Below are 21,608 nucleotides of genomic sequence, written 5' to 3' on the forward strand. Positions count from 1 at the left end.
ACAGGCACGGATGCACATCCAATCACACCACCGTAGATGCACATCCAACTGCGTTGCAGCCATGGATGCACATCCAACCACACCACCGTAGGTGCACATCCCATCACACCACTGTAGATGCACATCCAACTGCACTGTAGCCATGGATGCACATCCAATCACACCACCGTAGGTGCACATCCCATCACACCACTGTAGATGCACATCCAACTGCACTGTAGCCATGGATGCACATCCAGCCACATCACCGTGGATGCACATCCAACCACACCACCGTGGATGCACATCCAACCACACCACCGTGGATGCACATCCAACCACACCACCGTGGATGCACATCCAACCACACCACCGTGGATGCACATCCAACCACACCACCGTGGATGCACATCCAACCACACCACCGTGGATGCACATCCAACCACACCACCGTGGATGCACATCCAACCACACCACAGCCACGCGCTGCACTCGAGCAGGTTTCACTTCTCCGGCAGCACTCTGTGTGTGCCCGCAGCGTGCACTGACAGGCAGGGTCTCACTCACAGCACATGTGCCAGCCGGTGCCTCGGAAGGGGCTTTCTGTACCTCAGATAGCACAGAAGTGGCAGCAGCAATGAAAACCTATTTGCAAGGCAAAGGAAAACGTGTTTGAGCCGACATGCAGAGACTCCCGAGCTGTGCGCAGGCACCGTGCTGCTGCCCATGCGGTCAGTGGGAAACAGACCTGGCAGGATCCTGCCTGACCCCGAGGTCCTGGCTGGCTAACTGACATCCAATGCGGGGACTTTCCAACCCGACAGCTTGCTGGTTTAACCACCGCAATTAGCATTCACTGCAGCACCTCTGGTTTACCCAGTCCTCACGGAGAGCTGCTTGCTCAGGGGAACCTGGGCTTCAGCCCAAGCCCACCCAAGCCCCTTCCTTCCAACCCCGTCAGTATACTTGAGCACTAGACCTGAAAACACATGGGAATTCTTCAAGGGACCATGAAAGGGAACCCAAGTAAGTACTTTTCCACGTGCCCTTATACTGAATACCCCACCTGAACACCAGCAACATAAAATGCCAGTGCTAGGAAGTGTCTTAGCTGTTAAGTTCTGAAATACTGTGACAGTTTCTTTCCAAAGCAAGTTTCTACCCAGTTACCACGGAGTTTTCCTGTTCCCCTCTGTCCCCCATCCCAGGTATCTGAAATACACACGACAGCCGCCTCTCAATCCACAGGACACAGCTCTTAGCCAGAATCTGAAGCAGTGATGCCAGCTATAGTTCTCTGTGAATCTGGGGGTGGGTGGGTGGGTGCTGGAGGGTGAAGGTGTTTTCTGGTCAGGGAGTTGACCCAAAACGCAGACAGAACTTTTCCTGAGCAAACAGATGTATTTTCCCTTGTACAAGCCATGCAGAAACAGGGGGACCCAAAGCAATGTGCCAGTATCACAGAGCCACGCTGCCACATCTATGCTGTTACCCTCGCTGCTCTGCTCCACTCCAGAGCTACTCAGTGCAAGTTCTCCAGTGCTCCAACACGCTGTAACCAGTGTGTTACCCCTGTACGCAATCCCCTGCACCTCTAGTCAGCTAGGCTGTAAGGAACGGAAAACCCTGGACAGTGAGGTAACTTTCTGTGTTGGAACAGCCTTTTGCAGATGAACCTGAAAGCACCATCAGCCTCAGGAGCCCCCAGCTCTCGGCTGGTGCCACTGGAAACAAATCAGGGCATTTTCTGGAATAAGGAACAAAACCACCAGCTCCCTGAGCTGCCAGCTCAGCTGTCGTACGTTACATTGCTGGCGGAGGCAATCGCACAGCATGGCCAGCGGTCAGCCGGGGGGGGCCTGGTGCACACAGCCAAAGCAGCGAGCACTGAATTCAGAGCACCCTTCGGTGCCTGCAGCCCTTTGCTGGGCCCAGGTGGTGGGAAAGACGCTGAGCCACGGGCTCGCTGTGAATTAGCACATCACCGTTCACCCGCGGGCACCTCTCACCGCCCGAGCGCCCGTTGCCACACGCCAAAAGCACTTCCAATTTTCCGTAACTGTCACCTCAAGCAATTTAATTCCTGAGGCACAGTGGGAGGGGGAAGAGGACACTGACATTTATCTTCCCTTGTTAGGAGAAGCCACTCGCGAGCCATCCCGCTTCTCTCGGGTTCAGGAGATAAATGTCAAACCAAAGGCTGCTCCCCTGCTGCACTCCCATCTACACACAGCACACTCAGCACCGTGGACTCAGTGGTGTGTAAACCCCTGCCCTCCCATCACTACTGCACCGTGCCCCATGCCGCTTCTCTACAACTTGAATGCTTGTGACAGGATCCCAGCCTGGTTTGGGTTGAAGGGACCTTAAAGCTCCTCCAGCTCCAGCCCCTGCCCCAGGCAGGGACCCCTTCCACTGGAGCAGCTTGCTCCAAGCCCCTGTGTCCAACCTGGCCTTGAGCACTGCCAGGGATGGGGCAGCCACAGCTTCTCTGGGCACCCTGTGCCAGCGCCTCAGCACCCTCACAGGGAAGAGCTTCTGCCTAAGAGCTCAGCTCAGTCTCCCCTCGGGCAGGTTCAAGCCATTCCCCTTGGCCTGTCCTTTTACCCTGATCTCTCTCTAGAGCTCCCATGCACGCACCTTGCTCCTTCCCCGTTGCTGTGCTGGCAGCACCTCCACTGCGCACCAGGCAGATGTAGGTACAGAGCTTCCTTGGGGGAAGAGGGCAAGAGAGAGGAGGGCAGAGGAGCCTGCACAGCCCCACGCAGCCCCGCAGCTCCACCACAGAGCCCATCTGCACCTCTGTTAATGGTGAACTGGTAAATGGAAAACAGCAACAGAAACATGAAAACCCCACAAGGGCTGGCAAGACCAACGGAATGCTGGAACCATGGAATTACCAGTGCTTATGCAGACTCCTTGCTATGAAAGGAGGTTTGGTTTTGTAAACAGCTGCAAATGAGAAGATTTGAATGTCCTCTCAAGCTGACACAAGTGGAGTGTAAGCAAGGTCTTAGGCAATCGAGAGCAGCGACTTTCCATAACTGCAATTCTCAGTGTTCAAAGGGAGAGAGACGTTGCGTCCCCCTTCACCAGCTTGATCCAGAGCAGTTTGTCTCCACGCTTCTTTCAGCACTATTGAGAACAGACCTCGGCCTCCAGCGTGCCGAGTGACAGCAAGTTACCGATTATTTCTGAAGGAGAAATGGAGCCAGCGAGAGCCTGTCCCTTGGGCAAAGCACCCACAAAGAGCCACGGATGCAGGGGAAGCCAGATGCAAAGCAACCCCAGAGCACCACTGACAACACTAAACACAGCGTTTCTGACACCTCCTTGTGATTCCCACTCCCTCCTCCCCCCCGCTCACTTACTTAGCTGCCACTTGGATAATAGAAAACGGCTTTTTTCTCTTGTTTTTAAATAACAGGGAAAGGCATCTGTGCTCCCAGCCCACAGGCACACAGGAGCCTGGCTAGGAAAAAAATCTGCCTTGTGATCTGATCAGTGATTGCTTTAGTAAGTGATGTGCAGAGCATGGGAGCTGAACACATCTGTGTGCAGCCCTACACAGATAGTATCTGGGATCTGATAACCGCATCACTGCGCGTTATTCCACAGCTTTCCAATTAAAAGGAATGTTTCCTTCAAAATCAGTGTTCACAGCTCCAGGCAGGAACCCCTGCTCAGCCGAGGTGGTGAGCGCAGCACCCACAGCAGCAGGGACCATGCTGCAGGGCAGCACCAGCACCAGGGCCCCGGCTGGGCTGTGCTGGGTGCCCCACAAGGAGCAGCACAAGGTTTGGGACACTCAGCACCTTCAGAGGGGGACGGAAACCCCTCCTGGTCCCTGGGTCAGGGTCAGTGCCCCATCTCCCAGGGCCCCTGTCCTGGCAGTGCAGCGGGGTGTCCCCAGGCCCAGGCAGAGCTGGCTGGAGGGGTTTGGGTCAGTGGTAAGGGGTGCACGACAAGGCCAGGGTTTGCTCCCCACGTGCCTCTCTCTGCCAGCCTGGCAGCATGCCCTGGGTTCACTGCAGGTCCCGACCCCCAGGACAATCATGGGGAAAAGTCCTGATCTGAGAAACTATCGCCTAGCGCTGAGGAGGAGCTGGGCATCGCTCTCCCATCGGGTCGGAAAGAGGAGCGATGTCAGCGCATCCAGGCCGTGACCACCGAACCCTTCACTTGAGCGTGGCGCAAGCTCCTGATGAGAGTGGATCTGAGCGGCCTCCCCCAGCCGCAGCCGGAGGCCCCCAGCGCCCGGCATCGCGACGGGCTGCAGACAGCACGGAGCAAGGGGCAGGGCTGGCACCAGCGCGGACCCTTCCCTGCGCACCAGTGAACCCCGGTCCTGCTCGCTGCTGGCGGCGGGCAGAGGGCTGCCCGCACCGGGGTCTGTGTCACCCGCTCCTGCCCCGGGTCTGTGTCACCCGCTCCTGCCCGCACGCCGCTTGCAGTGGATCGGGGATTATTTTAAGCACATTTCCCCAGGTTCTGCAGCTTCTCCCCCGTTTCCATGGGGACGGGCGCTGTGTGCTGCTGCCGGGGCTCTCCAGCCTCTCGCGGGCCCCGTGAGGGTGAGGAGGAGGAGGAGGCAGAGCCGGGACCGTCCCTCCAGTGATGCCCAGGCTGCAGGAGTCCCTGGGCCCAGTACATCCAGAAAGAGCCACACAATCACAGGGACAGTTTATGTTGGAAGGGACCTTAAAGCTCATCCAGCTCCAACTCCTGCCGCAGGCAGGGACACCTTCCACTGCCCGGCCAGCAAAGCATCCCCAAGACATGTACCAGTTTTCCTGTTTTGCCTCAGAAACCTGTTTTTACACAACAGCATTTCTCAGCGTGGAAACCTGCAGCAGGGGTCAGAGTGCCTCTTCTATTATACCCACATCAGCCAACACATCAGGCCACAGGCAGACTGACCACCGTGCTGGGTGGTGCCCCATGGCCAACGAAACCAGCATGGCCCCAAGCAAGGGGAGAGCACACATCCGCCCCATGGCTCCAAAACCCCTGTCCTCCCAGGACATGAAGCCCTCACCCCACTCGTCCCCCTGCCCTTGTAGCTGGGGTTTGCTCTTCAAACCAGTCTGGTGCCTCCCCCGGTATGAGCTGAGCCATTGAATTTCCAATGGGGACTGTTCCCTAGGAGGGGAGGCAAAGCCACTCGCGGTCACTTCACCTGACCCAAAGGTGGTCCAGGGGCTGGGCAGTGGGTGAGGAAAGGCTGAGAGAGCTGGGATCGTTCAGCTGGAGAAGAGAAGGCTCAGGGAGACCTTGGCACCAGGTGCCAGTAGTTAAACCATGGCTACAAAGAAGACAGAGGCTCCCTTTGCAGAAGGATTCCCATGGGATAGGTGATGGGCACAGGTTATCCCTGGGGAGATTCCAACCGGACACAAGAGGAGAATTTTTCCCAATGAGAACAACCAGCCACTGGAATAATCTCCCCAGGGAAGTGGTGACTCCCCAGCAATGGACACTGCTAAGGTTTGGCTGGACGGGGTGCTGGGACATCCAGTCCAGGTCATGCTGCACCTGCAAAGGTTGGAGCAGACGATCCCTGAGATCCCCTCAACCTGGGATGCGTGATTCTATGAATAACTGACCCCAAGTCCACACCTGGAGTCGCTGGTTCACTGGAGCCCGTGGGCTGTAAAACTGGGAACTTGCTTTCAAAACCTGCTGCTGACGCAAGTAGAACGCACTTGACCCCCTTGCAAAGAGCCTCCCACAGGCTGGCAGGGGCAGGTAGGGGACGGGTAACAGAGGGATCCAGACAAAATACTGATCACGACACAGATAACGGGGCTGCAGCACTGAAACCTTGGAAACCGCCTGGAAACCTCCCTCAGCATCAGCAAAGGGGCAGGAAGCCCCGGGAGCACTCACCTCGGTGCGAGCAAAGGAAGGAGCCCTCAGCAGAAGGCACAGATGGCTTTACATACTCCCATGGGTATTTACATACACTTTTTTAGTAAGCAGCTTGGATTCAGAAGCCACAACCAAAACGCATGCTTGAAATTCTCCTTAGCTTGAATTTCCTCTTATCGCTGCATATGAAGAGACATCAGGCTCTGGTTTCCCCCCTCTCTCGCATAACACAACTGTGGGCAATGCTCATAGCACCAAGTGCGCCTTATATTTCCTATCACTCGGCCCTGGTTCCAAGTCCTCGCAACTCTGCTAAACTTTGTGTTTTAATATTTGGGTTGAAACACCGCCACTGGCTTCACAATTGGGAGTTTTCCCCACTTAGTATAAAAATAGAAGTACAAATAAACTACAGGGGGTGTCCATAATGCTTCCCAGAGAGATAACGGGAAATACTTTCTGCCCAGATGAAAATCAAGCCCCAGGACCACTGAGCTGAGACATCACAATGCCCTGAGCCTACGACAGAGAGAGGATGGTCCTCAGCGCAGACAGGCAGTGGGCATCCGACTGGGCCTTGTTTGGTGATGGTGGACAAGTTCACTAACCATGCAAGGATCATATGGAATCGTATAATCCCAGCCTGGTTTGTGTTGGAAGGGACCTTAAAGCTGATCCAGCTCCAAGCCCTGCCACAGGCAGGGACCCCTTCCACTGGAGCAGCTTGCTCCAAGCCCCTGTGTCCAACCTGGCCTTGAGCACTGCCAGGGATGGGGCAGCCACAGCTTCTCTGGGCACCCTGTGCCAGCACCTCAGCACCCTCCCAGGGAAGAGCTTCTGCCTAAGAGCTCAGCTCAGTCTCCCCTCGGGCAGGTTCAAGCCATTCCCCTGGGCCTGTCCCTACAGGCCCTTGTCCAAAGCCCCTCTCCAGGGTGAGAGGGGTGAATACTCAGGGTGAATATTGCACCTTGGTTTTCTACTCACGAGAATAAATGTTAACCTTCTACTTCCATACACCCTGTCATAATTACCAGCATTAAGCACTGGATTTTGACAGTCAGGCTCGTTCTTGTACATCCGTCACTGGGAACTACCCACGGGTAAGATTTCAGGCACTAACCTCTCCTTCCCCCCCCCCCCCCTTTTTTTTTTGTTTTTATTTATTTCATGTTAAATTGCCATTACTAGTAATTTTTCCACATTATGTCACACACAAAACCAAAGTACTAACTGGCTTCTCTATATAAGTTATCGGAATGCCTTAAGAGATCTCCATAGCAACCTTGCCATGACAGTAAATAAGAGTTCACCAGAACAACACAGTAATTGCTCTGAGCACACACTAACAAGCAACAACAAAGAAGCAGCCAATATTAAGTAACTGAAGTCCTAATAAGTTTCCACAATTGCAGGAACTGCTTGAAAAGACCTTATGGGATGTTATCAGGTTTTGCTCAGTGGACATCCACCTGCAGAGCTCCATTTCCCTGTACTGGCTGTATTCAGGCTTGGTTCATAGAATGGTTTGGGTTGAAGGGACCTCAAAGCTCCTCCAGCTCCAACCCCTGCCACGGGCAGGGACCCCTTCCACTGGAGCAGCTTGCTCCAAGCCCCTGTGTCCAACCTGGCCTTGAGCACTGCCAGGGATGGGGCAGCCACAGCTTCTCTGGGCACCCTGTGCCAGCGCCTCAGCACCCTCACAGGGAAGAGCTTCTGCCTAAGAGCTCAGCTCAGTCTCCCCTCGGGCAGGTTCAAGCCATTCCCCTTGGCCTGTCCCTACAGGCCCTTGTCCCAAGCCCCTCTCCAGGTTCCCTGCAGCCCCTTTAGGCACTGGAGCTGCTCTCAGGTCTCCCCTTCAGGAGCCTTCTCTTGTCCAGGCTGCCCCAGCCCAGCTCTCTCAGCCTGGCTCCAGAGCAGAGGTGATTTCCGAACAAAACGGTCTCTGACTTGTGCAGTGAAACCTCCAACTGAAGCGTTTTCACTCCTCACTCGCTGTTCCGCTGACCCAGCACATCGCATCCCAGATCAAACATTCTCCGGTTTGAGCACAAAATCACGGTCGCTCTGACCAGCAGCGCACACACACCCCAGACACCCCGACCCAGCCCCACCACCCCGCTGCTGTTCTAAGGGGTGTTTCTCTATACCTCGTAGTACAAGACAGAAGGGCTAACAGCGCAGCGTTAGGCTCTGAACTGCCAATTAACACTTGTTGGCGATACCGACTTGCTGCTTCTCTAGGGAAAGCAGCCCCGATTTCACACCCCTTCAGCAGCACAGGCTCAGGTTTGGCCGCCCTCACCAAGGGGACGCTGGCAGACCCAGGGCTCACGGAAACGAGAACCAGCCTCGAAAACTGAGATTAACGTACAGAGCTCCAAGCTCATCCAGTGCAAAACCCCATCACCCCGAGCACCCAGGGTTTTAGCCCGAGCTCAGTGGGTGCGCCAGGGCCAGCACAGCACGCTCTGTATGCCGGGATTGCTCCCGGCGGTCCAGCACCCATCCACCGCTGCCGAGGCTTCCTGCACCCACAGTCCAAGCTTCCCTCCTCTGCTCCCCTGAAACAGCAGCCTGCAGCCGAGGAGCCCCGTGCAGCCGGGGCACCGCACGGTGTATCGCTACACCAAAGCCACGGCAGCTCTCCCGCAGTGACACGCAGCGTTTGGAGCTGGGACCAGCTGTGCTTGATGTTTCTGTGTTAAAACCACAGATTTCCTTGCACAGGTGGAAACTTCGCTGCTAAACCGTCCCCTCGCCGCCCGCTCCCCCCGTTACCCGGTATTTCAACACCGGCTGCGGGGGCTCCGCTCCCTGCGCCCCACGGGCAAACCCGCACCGGGACAGGACCCGCGGACCTCGGGCTCCTCCTGCTCAGCTGGGACCCACCGAGCCGAGCGGAGCGGCGCTCAACAGGTCCGGGAATGGGCGTCCGGGAATGGGCATCCGGGAATGGGCGTCCGGGAATGGGCGTCCGGGAATGGGCATCGGGGAATGGGCTCGGCATCCCGCGTGTCGGCACCCTGGGACATGCAGCAACCGGATAAAGCACGCGGAGGCAACCTGGGGCATCCCGGGGCTGAGCATTCGGGCGCTCAGCGTTCCGGGGCACCCCGGGAAGGGGTACACGACCCGGGACAGGGATGGGCAACCCGGGGCATCCCGGCGCTCAGCATGCCGGAGCGCGGCTCGCCACCCCGGAGCTCGCCACCCCGGAGCTCGCCAGCCCGGAGCTCGGCTCGCCGCCCGGCCCACACTCACCGTCCTCCCGCTCGTCGAAGACCGGTCTCTTGGAGGAGGAGGCGCTCGCTCCCATCCTCTTCTTCCACTTGCCCCAGTGAAACATGGGGCCGAGGCGGATGGCATGCCCTGCGCGCCGCTGCCCGCCGGCTCCGCCGCCCTCAGCCGCCCGCCCGCATGGCAGCGCCCGGCGCCGCCGCCTCCCGTGCCCTGCCCGCGGGGCCGCCGGAGCGCGGAGCCAGGCGGGCGGCGGGGGCCGCGGCCGCAGCGCCGGGGGGCGGGGGGCGGGCGCGGGGCGGGGCCGGGCCGGGCCGCCCTCGGCGCAGCGCCCCCGGCGGCGGGACGGCAGCGGCACCGCCCGCAGGTGCGGCCGGGGCGGGGCGGGGCGGGGCGGGGCCTGCCCCGGGGGTGGACCCGGCCCCGCCGCTGCCCGGGGCTCAGCGGCAGCGCCCCGGGGTGCGGGAGCGCCCACGTAAGCAAGGAGCGGAGCTGCCCCGTGTGCGGGCTGCGGCCCGCCTGGGTGAGCAGCGGGTCAGGGAGCGGATCCTGCCCCTCTGCTGCGCCCGGGGATCCCCCCTGCAGCCCTGCTCCAGCGCTGGGCCGGCAGCACGAGAGGGACGTGGAGCTGCTGGAGCGAGGCCAGAGGAGGCCATGGAGATGCTGCGAGGGCTGGAGCAGCTCTGCTCTGGAGCCAGGCTGAGAGAGCTGGGCTGGGGCAGCCTGGAGAAGAGAAGGCTCCTGAAGGGGAGACCTGAGAGCAGCTCTAGTGCCTGAAGGGGCTGCAGGGAACCTGGAGAGGGGCTTGGGACAAGGGCCTGTAGGGACAGGCCAAGGGGAATGGCTTGAACCTGCCCGAGGGGAGACTGAGCTGAGCTCTTAGGCAGAAGCTCTTCCCTGTGAGGGTGCGGAGGCGCTGGCACAGGGTGCCCAGAGAAGCTGTGGCTGCCCCATCCCTGGCAGTGCTCAAGGCCAGGTTGGACACAGGGGCTTGGAGCAAGCTGCTCCAGTGGAAGGGGTCCCTGCCCGTGGCAGGGCTTGGAGCTGGAGGAGCTCCGAGGTCCCTTCCAATACAAACCAGGGTGGGGTTCTGTGATTCAGTGAAAGGCACAGAGTTACTGCATGGCCCAGCCTCTGCCCACACTGGGTTTAGTTCTGAAAGCACAAATAGTTCATCCTAAATCCATCAGGAGCACTCACTACCAATCTTTGATCTTACTAATGTGAAGGCAGCTGTGTTGATTTTTATTCAACTATTGTAATAAAATAAGGACTTGATTTAAATTAGTGGGTAGCTTGGAAAGTCAGCGTTTCTCTTCTACAAATGTTCCACTGCATTTCAGAAGCTTCCTCACTCTGGAGATCTTTACTGAAGAAGTCATAGGGGATGTTGTGATACAGAGAATAAAAGCCTGAAGTTGATCAGTTAGGCCTGAAATCACAGAATCCCACCTGGGCTTGTGGGATCACCTTCCAGCAGGCAGGAAAGGTGGGCAGTGAAGTGTGTGGCTGCTGGTTCTGCCACGTGAAGTGTGCACACACACGGAGAGTGAGCCCCGATGAGGAGCCTCACGCTGTGTTTCTGTTCCGTGCATCACTGCATAGTGGAAAAGCCACATTGCTGAAATAACCCCAGCTTGTCTCCTGCCAGCCCTGGTGAGTTCCTGCTCTCCTGTCAGTGGTAAATTCCGGGATTGCTGCAGAGCTCCTCAGAAGGGGAATTCATGGAATCACAGAATCATAGAATCATTAGGGTTGGAAAGGACCTCAAGATCATCCAGTTCCAACCCCCCTGCCATGGGCAGGGACACCTCACACTAAACCATCCCACACAAGGCTTCATCCAACCTGGCCTTGAACACTGCCAGGGATGGAGCACTCACAACCTCCCTGGGCAACCCATTCCAGTGCCTCAGCACCCTAACAGGAAAGAATTTCCTCCTTAGATCCAATCTAAACTTCCCCTGTTTCAGTTTGAACCCGTTACCCCTTGTCCTGTCACTACAGTCCCTGATGAAGAGTCCCTCCCCAGCATCCCTATAGGCCCCCTTCAGGTACTGGAAGGCTGCTCTGAGGTCTCCACGCAGCCTTCTCTTCTCCAGGCTGAACAGCCCCAACTTCCTCAGCCTGTCTTCATACGGGAGGTGCTCCAGCCCCTGACCATCCTCGTGGCCCTAATTCACCCCAGGTCACCGCAGACCTCACAGAACACTGAGCTGTAACACGCTCATGATGCTGCTTTTCATGGCCTGTTGTATGGAAATGTCTCATGAGCTGCATCTCTCAGAAATAACTTACCGCGGTGGAGGGCCACGTCAGAAATGTCCAGTGACAGCGTTCAGCCACGGCATTGTCTCTGTGACACCCTCAGGAAAGGGCTTGCACAATTCTGAGGCGATGCGCTGGGTTCTAATTTAAACCTTACGCTGTTTTCTCTCACAGCACGGTTTGAAAAGGATATCTTGGTTATTGTGCTCTTCACACAAAATTTGCTCAGTCATTATTTAAGAGCCTGGAAGTTGGAAAAGGATCTCAGGTGAAGGCTATAATTTAAGAACACTTTTCCAAAGGCAAAGAATAGTTCTTAGAGGATATTTCTTTGAGAAGTCAGAAAAGGCACTCTCAAATAAAAAGACGGAACGCTTCTGCACAAGGCAGTAAGTGTCGCTTTGGTTAGGGGCAGGTTTGGTTTCCAACACGCTGCAAATGGCTGAGCTCTCAGCTTCCACTCCTCCCCTTCTCCTGCCTTTGCAAAGTATGAAAGAGGCTGTTAAACGCTGCTGTCCATCTGTCACTCCGCTGTGGTTTCTCTCTTATTCCCTCTAAGATTCCGACAAGCGAAATCCACAGCACAGGATCAGTCTTGTTCCGAGAAGCCTGCAGGATGTGTTGCAGGAAAAGAGAGTGGGAAAAGGGGATGTGATTGTCCTGATGCCAGGGGAGGGTTTCAGCCCACCACGTTTCTTGATGCCTTTGCCTGTGGAATGGCAGAAGTGACATCAACAAGGGCATCACCAGCAGAGATAAAGATGTCATTGTCTCACTCTACACCTGCTTTCATCACTATAAACCAGGACCCAGTTCGCTGGCATCAGCGAAGTTACCCGAATAAAGCCAGTGTAGCCAGAAACAGACCTGCCTGAAGTAGCATTACATTCTTTAGGGTATCTGTGCTCAGTGAGCTGATGAAAATGGTTTCTAAACAAAACCACGACCAATTATCACAAAACTGCAGAGGCAAGTAAGACACTCCTGATTTAGGCACAGAAACAAGGGGGGCAATATACCATGATATTACACTCCTCTTAAAAGCCCTTTACTGAAAATAATGGCTGTAATTGCAACGTGTTCAGGATGATGAAAAGAATATTACCGTAATCCTTAAAATTCACATGCTCCTCCATCAAGGCGAAAGCCAACGGAGAAAAGCCTGTGTTTATTTTAAGCAGTCCCTCTGAAAGAACACATCATTCTTTCAATAAACATTACATAAGGGGGAAATGTCACATATTTGCCTATAATTAGTGTTTCTGTAAGTAGTGCCAACTCTATTTTTAAAGATGCTAATAGTAATCACTGTGATCCAGCTGCCTCAGAGCCTTTTGACACCACCCCAGTTAACCAATAACCTCCTCCATCAGGTCCCTCTGCAGCAGCACGCACACAATGGCTGCTGTGCAGCCCTAAAGCTGGCAGCAGGAGGGTAACAGCATCCTTCAGGGCAGAGCAGGGCTCCTCTCACCCCCAGTGCCAGCTGCAGCGCAGGGTTTACAAGGCTATTACCCACAGGTGCTCAAACCCCTCCCGTGATGAAAGTGCTGCCTCCTGCCTTCTCTGCCCCCTTCTTCCTCCTAAGCTGGCAGATAAGTCTGTCCTAGCTCATTTACTTGGTTCGGTTTAGCCTTTTACAGCATAAAATAGATATCCTGCTTGATTTGCTGTATTCTGCAATGGTTTCTGTTGCCTAATCCTGGCAAAGAGTGATTTGTTTCTGGTGCTGTTTGAGCAATTCAGCCCTAAATTTATAGTGACTTCTGCCTCCTTTTGTTTACGTCTGTTCACTTTCCTGCGTATGTTATTTATTTATTTAGGTTAACCAAATGTTTCATTAGGAAATTAGGAACATATGTTAGTATATTTGCATAAGATGCATTCTTAGAGTTCAATCAGTTCGTTCACTTATGGGAGTATTAAAAGCCTTATAATCCTGTAGAGAGCGGTTTTATATAGAAAGCAATGACATTTCTGGTATTATTTAACAGCTCTTACTTTAGAAAGATGAGGAAGAACTTTGCTTCCTAACTTCTCTGAACTCAAATGGAGTTAAACTTGTGTAACGTAGGTGCCTGCTAACGTGAACCAGTAGCTGGGCAGGGAAGCTGAGCACTCCTCTCTGGAGCTTGGAGCGCATAATCCAACAGTTCCTCTGCGTGAGGGTCTCTGGCACCTTTCATTCAGTCACCCACATCAGCCCGCAGCGCTGAGGAGGAGCACTGGTGGTATTGATATGTGCAAGAGTCCCTGGTGACAAAGTGCTGTTAGCAACCTGAGAACACAGCGACCAACCTGACAGTGGTGTGTGCAGTGGGATGCACATTGTGACTGTTGCTCTGTGACTGAAACTTGGAACTCTGGCTTGCTGAAAGTAAGATGAACCTGTTTCTTGATTGCCAATCCATTCTTTCTTCTTGCCTTCTCATCAGTATAAAGTCTGCCTAGATACTGTCACGTTGAAGAAGTGGTCCATATTACTGTGCTGGTGGTGCCAAGGACTCCAGCTTCATGAGGAGGCCAAACTGGACAATGAGATTTGACAAGCGACACTGTAAGTCCTGTCCTAAGGTGATTCCCTAAGTTGGGTGTCCTTCCAGATCACTTGCTCTCCGTGAAGGGGCCATGGAAATGTTTTTCTATTACTGTTGTGCTAAAGAGCTCTAAACAGAACGCTGAGATCAAACCCAGCTGAAATAATTCCCTCTTTAATTGGGGGAATGATGTCATTGGTTTCAACTGTAATGTATTTTCTTATATCGAATAAAATTATCTGACGTATTTTGGGGTTCGCATAAACAAGTGCCAAGCAAAGCTTCCGTACAGCTTCGCCACTGCTCCAGTTTTAGCCTTCATAAACTTTGCCCTCTGGCTCATAGATATTGCCCGTAATTAGGATTTAAGCACTTCAACAGCCTCAAAGAAAATCTGTTCCAGGAAAAGCATAATAAAATTACGCCTTGTACCTGCTCTCCCTTACGAGCAGCAGGAACGGCCTCGTGAGTGGGATCTGTGTTTCCAAAGTGCAGATGCATTCAAGTGAGGGATAGGTGCTTGGTCTTATTCAGCCCAGGTTGTGCTGTGCTTTCAGAAGCTCGTGGCCCTGCGACAGAGCAGACATGAAGGTTTAGGCCTGCTCAGTTCCTCACGTGAGCCAACTGTTCCCGTGAACACCGCGGTACCGCAGGTCCCTGCAGGACAGCAGGATCCTCTCTCCAAGTTCAGAGACTTGCTACAAAAGGGAGGTTCCAAGGCTCAACGGGCTCTGCTACAAAACGGGCTCCTGGCTGCATGGTCTGTGCGGGTCAGGCGTTCCTGAGCGAGGGGATCGTTCAACCAAGCCAAGGTGGGAACAATTCTAAACGCAGTGGAATCAAAGCTTTGCACCAATGCAGCAGCTCTGGCAGCTCGGGATGCTCCAGCCTCCAGCCGCGCTTGCTACAGAGGGCACTGCACGAGCATGGGCTCTTACAAGAACTTCACCTGTTTGACTCCAAATGTTATTGCCAAGGCTGTGTGGTTTGTGTTTTGCCATGGGCAGCTCTAGCAGTCAGCAAGATCCTCTTTCTTATGGAGTGCAATACGTGTTTGAGGTTACAGACTGTAATAAAATGGGTCAGTTTCGCTTCTACAAATAAATGATCCTTCCGTAAGGAAATAGTTTCTAAAGAAATGCCTCTAAAATAGCTTTCTTTTCTCACTTAGCTTAATAAGCAGGGTATAAGCCAGGAAAACCCCAACCAAAAGCCATGTCTCTAAACCCCAAAATTAGTTCTGTGTGTTTAAAACCCTTCCCGTGCCGCTGATCACACTCGGTCAGGTCACGGGAACGTAACTGTCTGGGCTGGTAAGATCAAGCACTCCTCGCGTCCCGGCGAGGGCTTCCCCCATGTTGCTAAGTAAGAGCCCCTTTCATTTCGGGCCGGCAGGGCCCTGGCTAGCCCCGGTGTCACGCGCCCCGCCGGGCAGAGCCTCTGCAGCGCTGCTGCTGCTGCAGCGACAGCGGGGGTGGCGCGGCCGTGTGCGGATGGCGCCCGGGACGGCCGGGGCACCGCTTGCGCTGCGCAGCGCCCCGGAGAGGGGAAACCCGCAGAGAGGGAACGGCCTGAGCCAGGGCCGGGGCCGCCACCGCGCCTGCGCCCCGGAGCCGGCCCTGCCCCGGCCCGGGCACCGCCAGCGCTGCCGCGTCCCGGGTGCGGGCGGCAGAGCCGAGACCCCGCTGGCACCTCCAGCGCCCCGCGCACCTTCCGGTGCAGGCTGCCCCTGCCCGGGCAGCGGCTGGAACTGAGGAGCCTTGGGGGCCCGTCCGCCCACACCACGCTGCGGTTCTGTGGGGGTTCTGTGGCTTACGGTGCCCGTGTGCGGCAGTGCTGCTCCCGAGGCTGGGCGCGACACGGTGCGGGGGCAGTGCGGCCACGAAGCCTGGTGCAGGTTTTTGTTACTCCCCGTGACTTCACACACGTATTGTCTGGGGGCTGGGCTCTGCTGCCAGGGAACAAGGGATGGGACAAGAGGAACCGGCCTCAAGCTGCCCCAGGGCAGGTTTAGATGGAGCTGAGGAACAATTCCTGCCCCAGAGGGTGCTCAGGCATTGGAACAGGCTGCCCAGGGCAGGGCTGCAGGCACCGGCCCTGCAAGGGCTCACAGCCCGTGGAGACGAGGCCTCAGTGCCATGGGGCAGGGGTGGCCTGGGCAGTGCTGGGGAACACTTCATGGGTCTTTTCCAACCCAGGTGATTCTGGTAAATCACAGACTCAGACTGGTTTGTGTTGAAAGGGGCCTTAAAGCTCCTCCAGCCCCAATCCCTGCCCCGGGCAGGGACCCCTTCCACTGGAGCAGCTTGCTCCAAGCCCCTGTGTCCAACCTGGCCTTGAGCACTGCCAGGGATGGGGCAGCCACAAGTTCCTTGTATCATTGGTATAAGTATATACATACACAAAAGTGACCAACTGACTGGTTTGTATCATACACAGCAGTGGGGATAACCTGCAAATTGATAACATAAACAGCCAGTTGGTCTGTGTGTGCTCCCATTCCAAAACATGTTGTTTTTTCCCACCTCACGACTTGCCTTCACCTGGTCCCTTTGGATTCCTGAGCCGGGATTCCAGGCTTGCTGACAGATGGATGACAGCGATTCTAAAGAGCTTTACAGCAGCGGTGACAACCTGGGAGATCAGCATCTCAGCAAGGGACATTCTCCTGTTTCTGATTCGTCAGAGGAGATCAGGAAGGCTGCTGAGGAGTCTCTGCTCTCTTCTTCAAGAACTCTTGATGTCAGCAGAAAAAATATTAAGCATCTCACTGAGGAGATGTACAGATTGCCCAACGTAAAGGTGAATCAATTGTTATGAGTAGCTCGCCCCTTGATTTAAGTGTAGCACAGAGCAGTTAAGGGTCAGATGAGTGGAAAAGCCACAGGTTCTTAGCTATGATCTTTAATCCCTGGGTTCTTTAACAAAAAGTCCTTAAATAAACCGCCCTCTGTGTAATTCATAGTTGTGTATCCTTTAATCCCCTTTAGCAGTGTTCCTTCCACAAAAACAGGGAGCAGTTCACAGTTTTCACATTCGATGTTGCATGCCAAGGAACAGCCCCTCTCCTTCTGGATGTAAAACATGTTTCTGTTTTTCGCTCAGTACCTTCATCTGGAAGGAAATGTCATATCCACGCTTCCCGAGGATTTGTTTCAAAAGCTGCCACATCTTGTTTGGCTGGATCTCCGCTATAACAAGATTAAAGCTGTTCCCCTGGAATCGGTTTCCACAGGTAAGATCATTGGTCAGACAGATAATTTAATGACAATCGTATTTGCCTTCTATTTCCCCTACTGTAATTTCATTGTAACAGTCAGACTTTCATATGCGTTTGTTTGACGTTGGCCTCAGTGCAGGCGAGCGGTAAATAGGCTTAATTGTGTTTGCTAAAGCCCACACAAACTGAAAGGCCCAATTAATATTACACAGTGAATCTGTACACTCGTTGAACTTTAAAAGGCAAGGCCTGGTTGTCTTTCCACTGAGGTTTTGCCCCAGTTTCATTTTAATTGCCTGTAAGTGACTATTTTTAGTGGTGTGGGTAAGGCGAGAATGGGGACCCACAGTTACAAACCTCGTGTCACCCCGAAGTGACAATGAAGGACAGTTACCCATTAATCTGTTTGTGCTGATTGTCTGCCATGCTGTTACCTGTTGGAAGGATTATTTGGCTGTCAGCGATTCAGGTGGAGGATGCAGGAAAAGAAGTACACCACGTTGTGTGACCCTGGAAGTGCTCCCACATCACCGTGATCACCAAAGCTAACTTCCCACCAGGCTTTCTTCATGTCCTTGGCCAATTCCCTACTCCTCACTCCAGAAGCAGAAGACCACAAATGACAGTGCATGGTAACGAACAGGAACAGAGGAATTACTTTCTTACTGGAAGTTAAAACACCAACTCAGTTTGCAGCTGTGGTTCGGAAAGAAACCTTTCTGCATGAGGAGGAGGAGGAGGCAACCCTTGACCAGGATATGCTACAGCATTTTCCAGAACAAAAAACCCAACAGTTTCATGGCATCTTGTGACTGAAACAAGGTGCTTAAAGGTATTTGAAGAGCTCTTGTTTGTGAATCATTATATATTCAACTTGTGATTAGAAAAACACAGTAAATGATATTTATACCTCTAAGAACAGCTGGAAAATGTCAAGCTTAATGATGTTTGCAAACCTTTTAAATACAGCTTTCCTAAATTCAATTGGACAGGACTGATACAATTTACAAACCGTACTAGAATGCTGTCATCGTCATTGCATGAGTGGTTGCGATTCTCTGAGATGAAGACATTCTCTGTGTGCATCTTCCTCCGACATAATGTGTCAGTCATCAGTCCCTGCATGTGTCACGCTTTCCCTTGTTCGCAGTTTTACACTGACTCCAGGCAGCAGCTCCGTCAGAAATATTCACTGAATATTACTTACTCGCATTTTATCCTTATTATGTGTGGGGGCATAAGCTGTATTTTAAGATGTTTGGTAATTCTTGGGGTATGCTTATCTGGAAGCAGCCTGAAGTGTAGTTTTAATCTCAATGAAACACTGTGCTAGTTTGGGGCCCAACGGGCTGACCATTCAAGCAGTTCATGAACCCTTCATTGATTTTAATAGCTGTTATGATTAGAGTGTCTCCAGATCAAACGAAAACGTTGGGAACACTTGTGGAAATGGTGTCTGCCCTGGTGTGCAGGCAGGGAAAGGGCTGCTCTGACACTTTGCTCTCCACAAATCCCTGTGCGATCTGGATGTGTGGCTGGGCAGGGATCAGCCATGGACATGTACACAGAACCCCAGCCTGGTTTGTGTTGGAAGGGCCCTTAAGGCTCCTCCAGCCCCAACCCCTGCCACGGGCAGGGACCCCTTCCACTGGAGCAGCTTGCTCCAAGCCCCTGTGTCCAACCTGGCCTTGAGCACTGCCAGGGATGGGGCAGCCACAGCTTCTCTGGGCACCCTGTGCCAGCGCCTCAGCACCCTCACAGGGAAGAGCTTCTGCCTAAGAGCTCAGCTCAGTCTCCCCTCGGGCAGGTTCAAGCCATTCCCCTTGGCCTGTCCCTACAGGCCCTTGTCCCAAGCCCCTCTCCAGGTTCCCTGCAGCCCCTTTAGGCACTGGAGCTGCTCTAAGCTCTACCAGCCTGCCCTGAGGCAGCAGGGCTGTCCCTGCACACTGGTGCCTCTAAATGTGGGGGAATTTGGGTTCAGAGTCTGAAATCACTTTTTCCTCCAAGTACAGCTGAAGACTCCACTCCAGACAGCAAACGTGAGCCCAGCACTCGTGTTTCTTGACTGAATTGAAGTGTCTTCAAATATTGCCACGAATGTGAATCCGGTGCTGAAGAGCTGCCAGAAGGTTTGGTTTGGTTTGGTTTGGTTTGATTTGGTTTGGTCTGGTTTGGTTTGGTTGTCCTTCCTGGAGGTAAAGAAATATGACAGACACTAGGGAGCTCTCTTCTTTTTTGTTTTGCTGTATTTTAACAGTAAGCAAGTCCAACTGCAGCACAAGTAAATAAAGCCAGCACCATGCCTATAGAATACCATTTGGGCTGGTTTGTTGCTGGATATTAAAGGCTGTTTACAAGAACGCTGTTAAGATGGTAAAATGAAGCAGTCAGAAACGAGGAGATAGGGAAGTGGGGAGTCTGTGTAGTTTCCGTTTCAGAGCTGCCTGGGTGTCAGTGGCTCCCTTCACATGGATTAGGCATCCCTGCATCCTGAACCTGCAGTGCCCAGAGGTTCCTATCGGAGACCTCCAAACAAGGGCGGATTCAGCAGCTCCAGCATTTCCCTGGCAATGCCATTGTTTTCGAGCAGGGGTGTGCTGACATTTTCTCAGAAGCTCAGGATTTGTCTAAATGTTAACAGATTTTCAGATATATCAAGAAAATATTATCTTGTGTGGGACATAAATGCCATGAATGTCGTACGTGACCCGTGCAAGCTTCTCGGCTGCGTCCAAGAATAGGAACACTGGAGCTTCTCAAAGAAAGAAGCTGATGCAATGGAGTACAAGTAGGGCATATTTCTTTCTAATCTCATTATCAAGAATGGCTGAGCAGTTTTAGCTCAAATTTAGCCTGAGGAATGCACTCAACAACCCAAACAGCTGAAGCTCAGCAAGACGATAAACAACTGGAAATGATGTGTTTAGAATTGGAGCAGTCAGTGTCAGACTTTAAAGTGATAAGCAGGCTTTGCAGGGAAAGATCAAATGCTAAATATTGAAGTAGTTGCATAATAAATGGGCATAAATGCCAGCTTCAGATGGCTGTTCCAGAAAGCTTTGGGGTGTGCCGTTTTCCAGCACTGATGTTAGCGATGGAGAAGTGTGGATTTGCCTGAGGAGCCCTTTCTGTAGTAGGGGACAAAAGCAAGGAAACAATTAAGGAACAAAACTGTTCTTGTGTTCGTATTTAATTAAATGAACTTTGCTCTTACAGTCTCTTTTCTGGTTTATTGAAAAGGCAATGGAAAACTGTGCTCTTAGAGAGGAATCCTGTAACAGAGCTACCTGCAGAGCTCGGGAAGCACTCGCTCCTGGTTTGAAGATACCAAAGACATTTTTTGGCTCATAGTGTTTAATTCCATGGTTAGACTTTAAAATACTTTGATACTTATGTAAAGAATGGTTTTAATTTACCACAAACATGTGCAATGAGACTGGAAAATAAATTACTTATTCATAGTGATTGCCTTCACTGATAAGAGGGGAACAGTTTATTGTAGTGCTGTAGTCAGAAATGTTCACTATTGTTTCCTTGAGTAAAACTGAAGTAAAAACCCTATCTTGGGTGTTAGACACAGAATCATAGAATCACAGAATGGTTGGGAGGGCCTCTTCAGTGATGCAGTCATAGTCTAAGGCCCAGGAGTGTTCCCAAGCACTGTCACGCTGTGATTTTAATGAAGCTTTGCTGTTCATAATTAGTGCTGTGCAACTGTGACCCCACCTGCTCCTTGGGCAGAGCATTAAGAAGCAACCAGGCACATCAGTAAGTGTCCCTGCCCCACAGCCATGCCGGCCCTGCACATGCAGTACTGACCCCCCTGCTTCCCACCAGGAGTGATCCTGGAGCGCTCGGGACTGGTCGTGTTTCAAGGCTTCCAGCACCAGGGTCCCCATACAGCCCAGGCACCCTCCAGCTCTCTGGGGCGCTGCTTGCTTCAGGCCTGTGCCCAGGGGCTTTGGGTCAGCTCATCCTCCTGGATCAGGCCAGAACCCCCTGAGCTGGGTGCTGGAATCCTGCACACCCAGCGTGCTGCAGACCTGGTGCTGTCTTCATGCAGAAAGGGAATCAAAACCACAACTGACCGCTCTGGTTCAGGTGCTGTTTCCTCAGACACAATTCACACACAGTGCCAGCCCTGCGGTGCTGGTTAGCTTTCGGTGGCATCCTGAAGCAGGGCTCATTCCTTTATCTCCTGGAAGAATTATTTGAAGAAAAGCTTTGAACAGGGGATCAAAGCGTGCAGGGAAGTGGCCTCAAACTGTTGTTGGACTTGGTGTTCTCTGCAGCCGTGCTGCTGCCCACCAGTGTGCTGGGGAGCAATGGCTGGTAGCCCAGGCATGGGAAGGGCAGAGGGTGTCCACTGTTCTATTCCTGCTTCACGTGAGGGAGCCTGCTCCTAGAATAACTGTGCTCTTCCTACCTCAAGCTGAGTGGTAATGCATCCAAAAAATGCTGTTTGCTGATTTAAACATCCTTGAGTCTCTCAGAGT

At 53.3% G+C, this 21,608-nt stretch overlaps 1 protein-coding gene and 1 long non-coding RNA gene across 3 annotated transcripts in view; one reads left to right on the forward strand and one right to left on the reverse strand.

Annotated features, from left to right (window-relative positions):
• STK32C (serine/threonine kinase 32C) overlaps nucleotides 1-9,304 on the reverse strand; it is a 79,450-nt gene extending 70,146 nt beyond the window's left edge. For both annotated transcript variants that reach the window (XM_065672506.1, XM_065672504.1), the window contains exon 1: nucleotides 9,112-9,304. In XM_065672506.1, coding sequence (XP_065528578.1) covers nucleotides 9,112-9,196 — 85 coding nt within the window. In that variant the 5' untranslated portion in view covers nucleotides 9,197-9,304. The remainder of the gene's footprint in view (nucleotides 1-9,111) is intronic.
• Nucleotides 9,305-16,990: 7,686 nt separating this feature from the next.
• LOC136011340 (uncharacterized) lies at nucleotides 16,991-19,313 on the forward strand. Its single transcript, XR_010611344.1, has 3 exons — nucleotides 16,991-17,127; nucleotides 17,557-17,944; nucleotides 19,125-19,313. It is a non-coding gene; the product is annotated as an uncharacterized LOC136011340 (long non-coding RNA).
• The last annotated feature ends 2,295 nt before the right edge of the window (nucleotides 19,314-21,608 follow it).

Source organism: Lathamus discolor, chromosome 3 (assembly GCF_037157495.1).
Source record: "Lathamus discolor isolate bLatDis1 chromosome 3, bLatDis1.hap1, whole genome shotgun sequence".
Classification (NCBI taxonomy): Eukaryota; Metazoa; Chordata; class Aves; order Psittaciformes; family Psittacidae; genus Lathamus; species Lathamus discolor.